At 39.8% G+C, this 7188-nt stretch overlaps 1 protein-coding gene across 1 annotated transcript in view; it reads left to right on the forward strand.

Moving 5' to 3' along the window:
- Positions 1 to 2876: 2876 nt before the first annotated feature.
- The window catches only part of COL21A1 (collagen, type XXI, alpha 1), a gene marked incomplete at its 3' end in the record, with an annotated part of 17469 nt that continues 13157 nt past the window's right edge, over positions 2877 to 7188 (forward strand). The window contains exons 1-2 of the mRNA XM_010087032.1: positions 2877 to 2964; positions 4872 to 5423. Coding sequence (XP_010085334.1) covers positions 2877 to 2964; positions 4872 to 5423 — 640 coding nt within the window. The remainder of the gene's footprint in view (positions 2965 to 4871; positions 5424 to 7188) is intronic.

Raw genomic sequence — 7188 nt, forward strand, 5'->3', positions numbered from 1 at the left:
CATTCTATGATTCTATGATTCTATGTAGTCTTCTAGCCAGATGTAAAATACTTAAATTAGTAAAACTGAAGGGTAATGCAATGAATTGGCCCTTAACTGCTACTGAAATTTTGTCCTGGATTTATCTTTTTTTTTTTTTTTTTTTTTTTTTCATGGTTTAGAGATTTTTCCATAAATATGGGAAAATTTGAAACCGGTAAGTCAGTTGGACATTTGATGGACCAAATCTACGCTTATATAAGGAAGTATCACGTCACATAGTTTCACTGAAGTCACAGGGTCACAGAGTGGTTGAGGTAGGAAGGGACCTCTGGAGGTCATCTGGTCCAACCCTGCTGCTCAATCAAGGCCACCTAGAGCTGTTTGCCCAGGACTATGGCCAGATGGGTTTTGAATGTCTCCAAGGATGGAGACTGCACAACCCCTCTGGGCAACCTGTGCCAGTGCTCAGTCACGAGTGCATGCGCTTACTCAGACCAGTGGTTTATCTTCCGTTTATCTGCCAGTGTGTTCATGTTTTGTAGTGGAGGATAAAATGTAGTTAGAAACATTGCATTTTGCATTGAAGGGTGAGAAGACATAATATAAAAGAGTTTCAGTATATTTTTGTTCTTCTTTGGAGTCTTGAAATAATAGAATTATAGAATCATAGAATACCAGGTTGGAAGGGACCTCATGGATCATCTGATCCAACCTTTCTTGGCAAAAGCGTGGTCTAGACAAGATGGCTCAGCACCCTGTCCAGCCGAATCTTAAAAGTGTCCAATTTTGGGGAATCCACCACTTCCCTGGGGAGATTATTCCAATGGCTGATTGTTCTCATTGTGAAAAATTTTCCCTTGTGTTCAATCGGAATCTCCCAAGGAGTAACTTGTACCCATTACCCCTCATCTTTTCCATGTGACTCATTGTAAAAAGGGAGTCTGCATCTTTTTCGTAGCCACCCTTTAAATACTGGAATATGGTGGTAAAGGTCTCCCCTACACCTTCTCTTCTCAAGGCTGAACAAACCCAGTTCTCTCTACCCTTCCTCATATGGCAGGCTTCAATCGGAATCTCCCAAGGAGTAACTTGTACCCATTACCCCTCATCTTTTCCATGTGACTCATTGTAAAAAGGGAGTCTGCATCTTTTTCGTAGCCACCCTTTAAATACTGGAATATGGTGGTAAAGGTCTCCCCTACACCTTCTCTTCTCAAGGCTGAACAAACCCAGTTCTCTCTACCCTTCCTCATATGGCAGGCTTCCCAGTCCTTTGATCGTCTTTGTGGCCCTTCTCTGGACCCTCTTCAGCCTGTCCACATCTTTTCTGTGTAGCAGGGACCAAAACTGAACACAGTATTCCAGGTGTGGCCTGACAAGCACGGAGTAGGGTGGGATAATGACTTCTTTGTCTCTGCTGCTGATGCCCTTGTTGATGCAACCCAGCGTCCTCTTGGCTTCCTTTGCCACTCACATTGAGCTTGGTGTCCACCAGGACCCCCAGGTCCCTTTCCACAGACCTGCTCCCCAGCCAGGTAGATCCCAGCCTGTGCTGCACCCTGGACTATGTTTTCCCAGGTGCAAGACGTTACATTTGTCTTTGTTGAACTTCATAAGGTTCTTGTTAGCCTGCTCTTCCGGCCTGTCCAGGTCTTCCTGCAGGGTGGCTCTCCCTTCCAGAGTATCCACTTCCCCACTCGGTTCGGTGTCATTGGCAAATGATACACTTCATCAGGGTACACTTGATCCCGTTATCCAGACCATTATGAAGATATTAAACAGTGTTGGGCCCAGTATCAGTCTCTGGGGGACCCCAGTTGTGACAGGTTGCCAGTTTGAAAAGGAGCTATTTACCACCACCCTTTGGGTGCAGCCTGTCAGCCAGTTTCTCACCTGCCACACAGACCCCTTGTCTGGACTGTAATGCATCAGCTTCTCTAGGAGGAGGCTGTGGGAAACCGGATCAAAAGCCTTGGAGAGATCCAGGTAGACAACGTCCACCACCTGACCCACATCAGCCGAGCAGGTTACTTGGTGTATCTCTAACACCGTACTCCAAAAATTTATCTTTTACCATTATGGTTCTACTTTTTTTGCAATAAACGTAAGTAATAAACGTGGCTTAATTTAAGTAAATTTGTTAAATAACATTTATAAAGGCAACATGGGGCCAAAATTGTATATTTGCTTCAAAAGCCTTTTGGGAATATAATTCAGAGACCATGATAACAAAGGAGCTATAACCAGAGAAAAAAATGGAAATTGAAGAGGCATGTAATTTATGTAACCTTGGATGTTACAGTACACAGTCAGTGGGGCTTGGCTGTGCTGGGGGAGGGCTGGGGCTCACTGGGACCCTGACTCCTGGTGGCAGTCCCAGCCCCCAGGGGAGAGGAGTGGAAAGTGTCTCAGTCTCCCTGAAGCGGTCACGTGTGTGGGTTGAGACTGAAGTAATGTGTCCCCACCGGTACCTGATACATAAACACTCGCCATAGTTTGGAGCAGTACCTGTCAAGTCTTGGGACAATGGCTGCAGAGTGGGATAGCAGTTGGACAAATAAGACTGGGGCTGGGAATATAACCTGCTCATGTGTGTACCTCGCAGGACAAGTATATAAATGTGCCTTGGTGAAAACAGCTTCCACTGAAAGGCTGGTGAGCATTGTTGAGTTTAGAATCTCAATTTTGGGTTTACGTGCTAACACTTTTGAGATCTGTGGTCCATTGCAGGCTGGCCTTACATCTGGGCTTGGAGATTCAATTCAAAGTTGTTCCTCATGCACAGGTTTTAAAACACAGAAGTTTGGATTTGTTTTGTAATATAATGACACTGTATTTTCTTTTTATTTCTTTCCCATCTAGTTTAACCTCAAGACTTTTAAAATACAATACACATGGCACAGATCATAACGTTTTTTCAGACACTATTATTTCTGCTGCTTCATGATTACATCTCAGCAGAAGATGGGGAAACAAGAGCAAGTAAGTCTTAGTTTTTATATTTCAGATAAGGGTAACTTCAAAGCATGCCTTGAATTTATAGTAGCCATTTTCAGGTCCACATGTACACTTCTGTGGATGGTGATTTTTTCCAGTATAATTTTCCTGGTGAAAATCCTATAATATATGATAAATAACATAAGTATCTTTCTCCTTTAGGAAGGGAATATCCTTATTTCTTTTTGTGTCAGGGCAGATGGAATTGTAAAACTTCAGTCTTGATTTAAACTTGTGTCTTGATTGTTTGTATTTTCATTTTTTTGGAAGTCATGTTTTGAATAGCTTAATGTTAAGTGAGAAACTAAATAAGAAAAATAAAGGTTCTGTGAGGTGATGCTGAGATAACCCCAGCTCTGGGACAGACCTTCTTGCATATCCTTCAAAATTAGCATCTCAAACCCCAACAAAACCAAGTTTTGTACTCAAAATCTGGTTTATGGGAAATAAAAAATTAAAGCAAAGTAGCTTTTTGAAAAACAAAGGAGCTGAATAAAAAGAGCATGGAAAACTTTCCTCTGGCCACCATGGTACTTTCAGAGTAGGTCTTTTTCCTCCAGATTTCCTGTCAGTCCATCAGCTTTCAGTATTTTACAGTGAACTCCATAGGATTCCTTGTGTTCTCTAGGAAAAACTTTTTTTTTTTTTTTTTTTTTTTCAGTCTACTCGCTCTAAGCTGGGCTTGCTTTCAGCACGGTCCAATGATGTCGAAAGTCCCTTACAACTGAAATTACTCTGTGATTCATATTCCTGGACCACAGAGTGATGCACTCTGCTCACCCGTTGCTCCTTCTCCCAATGTCTTTTCTCTTGACCGCCAACTGCATTGCAAAAGCATCTCTCCATCAGATTGTGGTCACTTGCTTTCAAGGAAGGGGAAATCTTGAGCTGATCAGAAGTGTCCGTAGGCAGATGTCAGGACAAGGCAAAGCTCTCCTTCCTGTGGTGGAAACAAAACAGAAAGCACAGTAGTACACAGCGACACCTATGACCCCATGTGCCGTGGGATCAAAATAATCTCTCCTGGTTTGGCTATCTCCTTGGCACTTGTGTGTCAGTTATCTAAGGTCCTTTCACAGTCAATGGAAAGTGATTCTCTCCTCTAGAGAGTAATTCCCTCCATCTGATGATGTACATACAAGATGGATAGGACTGTCCTATAGAAATGCTGCAGTTGGCAATTTAGTTTGAAAGCTCCATTTATAATTGACTATGGCTAGGAGAGCTGAATCCATGCCTAAGTCATCATGCAGTTACATCATATTTGTTTAATGCTTATGTGATCTTATGTTCTGGAGGTTGAGCTCCTTCACTGAGCATTTTTCTTCTACTAAAATCAGAATATGCTACCAGCAATAATTAGTGGAGACTCAGTATTTTATAATAACTAGTTCCGTAAGTGCCATGTAGCAGTGTCAGAAGTCAGTTAAAATGTATTTGTAAAAGGATTGGATATTACTGCTGAATTCTGAAGTACTCAGACCACAGCCTTCCTCTGCAGTGTGCTTGGTTTGCTAACAAAAATGAGTTTTTATGTTTATCATCTCTGCAGATGAACAGATATGGAAAAAAACAAAATCTATTCCTCTCTGCTGATTGCATGAAATTCAATTGCCAGCTGAGGAACTGAATTCCAGAATTTTTCATAGTTGTTTCTGGTGATAATGTAAAAAACAGAAAATGGTATTGTTTTCAGATAACAAGTTGGATCTGTGTGGCTTACAGAAACAATCATGTTTTCTCTGATAAACTCAGCTGACTTTTAAAAAATAGAATGTAGTTGTCAATATAGATTCTAATACAAACAGTAATTGATATGAAAAATATTTCCTGTGGAAGAAGAAATTGGAAGAGTTCATTAAAATATTTGTTTGATTTTATTTTTTTTTCAGGTTGCAGAACTGCTCCGGCAGATTTAGTTTTTATCTTAGATGGCTCTTACAGCGTTGGCCCAGAAAACTTTGAAATAATCAAAAGCTGGCTTGTCAATATTACAAGAAATTTTGACATAGGGCCAAAGTTTATTCAAGTTGGAGTTGTCCAGTACAGTGATTACCCTGTACTTGAAATTCCCCTTGGAACTCATGAATCCACTGAGAACCTCATCAGGGAGATGGAGTCCATACACTACTTGGGAGGAAATACAAGAACAGGAAGAGCTATTCAGTTTGCCTTTGACCATCTTTTTGCAAAATCTTCAAGATTTTTAACAAAAATAGCAGTTGTTCTCACTGATGGAAAGTCCCAAGATGAAGTCAAAGATGTAGCAGCAGAAGCAAGGAAAAATAAAATCACTTTGTTTGCTATTGGTGTTGGCTCAGAAATTGAAGAGGATGAACTTAAAGCTATTGCCAACAAGCCTTCATCAACTTACGTATTTTATGTTGAAGATTATATTGCAATATCAAGAATTAAAGAAGTTATAAAGCAGAAACTCTGTGAAGGTTAGTGATTATAAAATATTTCAGAAGGTGTGCAGAATGTAGTTCTGTACCCATATTTCTTTATTTCACAAGCAGAATGTATGATTAATGTAACCTAAGGCCCTTGATAATCTTTACTGTGATCTTCTTTCATTTTGATCTTGTTTGTGGAAATCCCTCCCAAAATGTTATTTTCTCCATTAAACAAAGAGATATATTTGGGAAATACATGGTGTATTAACACAATGTGTGTTTAATTTTGGTATATAGGATTTTGCCCAAAGTCCCAAATTTTTTACGTTGATAAAGTTTGGAAACCCTGAGATAGACGAGGAATTCTCAGAGACCTGAGAATATAGGGCTTATGTTATCCTTTTCCTAGGTGTGGCTGACACTCATCCGCAGTCTAGCATTTCTTGACAGTTGAGAGGATAGCCTGTCATTGCAAACAGGAGTTCTTCCGCTAGTATGTGTTGAAAAACTCAGAAGAAAGACTCTTGGCAAAAGTGCCTGGAATTGTACCAAGCTGTTATGATCTTTTTTAGAAGGATTTTACAGAAGAATTAGCCAAGACCAACATTGTAAAATAACTTTTTAGCTTTAGAATGCTAGCAGTGTTACTGCATTGAGTTTTCTGATAACTATGTAAAACAGTGGCTGTCCCATATATATAAAAAAGATAGCAAATTGCTCCTAAAATATATCACCCAGAAGTACTCTGTTGTACAGCAAATATTTATCAGTGCTCTTTTGTACATGTTTTATTACCAAGAATTGATGCAAGTCGTATTTCAGTTCTACCATATTTCTGCACCTAGGAGGAATGAAAAATGGTTCTCATTTGCTCTCACCTGGAGTGTGGACTTCACAGAAAATACATGGTCATACTTATGTTGAGGTCAATAGTGTTTACTTCTTGGTACACATGAAAATTGTAATAATTCTTTGTGACTAATATAGTAAGGTGGTCAGTCCAAAAATTAAATCAGCTAAGAGCAGATAAATTATTTGATAAAACTTCATGCAGGGAGAAATTTCCCAAAATAAACATAGTATTTTCTTTAAATAAACTTGAGAAGAGTGACATTATATTTCATCAAGATGGATTTTCTACTTTCAGAATTAACTAGTATCCTTTAAAATTCAGCTGCGATATTTTATGCAACTCCTACAGCAGTAATCTGCAAGTGTTGACTACATATACACAAGTGCACTTGCAGTTTGACTTTAAGTGACTGTTTGCTTCCACTCCCTGACGTTGCACTCTTCCCTCGTGATAGCATTGCGATGCCTCTCTCAAAGAATGATCAGAGCCAATTGGCAGCTTCATTTCTAACAGCAATGTCTTTAGCAGGTAAACTCAAAGACTAGCAAACTGGAAATTTTTTATCTCAGTGGTAGATTATTTTATTCATGTTGATTCGCTTTGACTCTGGGGAGAGGAAGTTCCGTGAGGGCAAAGCAGCAATGATTTGGCTATGATCAGCCACTGAAAACTGCCTGGAAATTTTGCAGTCTCTCTGTCAGCTTTGTTTTAATATCTAAAAAATACTAGCCTTTATGCTTTGATGTTTTTAACTGCATTGTTAAATTAATGTAGATATAAGAGCACAGGAGCAGTATTTAATTTCTGGAAAAAAGGAGGCTCAGGTTCGGTGGTTCCTGTCTCAAGTACTGCTGATGGGAACCGCCTCGTGGATGGAAAGCTGTCTTGTGTCTTTTGGGAGCTCTAGTGTTCGTTTTAGAGTATGGCAGGGGGGAAAAAAAGTTGTGAACCTGTCTTCCC

The sequence above is a fragment of the Pterocles gutturalis genome, unplaced genomic scaffold (assembly GCF_000699245.1).
Source record: "Pterocles gutturalis isolate BGI_N339 unplaced genomic scaffold, ASM69924v1 scaffold39226, whole genome shotgun sequence".
Classification (NCBI taxonomy): domain Eukaryota; kingdom Metazoa; phylum Chordata; class Aves; order Pterocliformes; family Pteroclidae; genus Pterocles; species Pterocles gutturalis.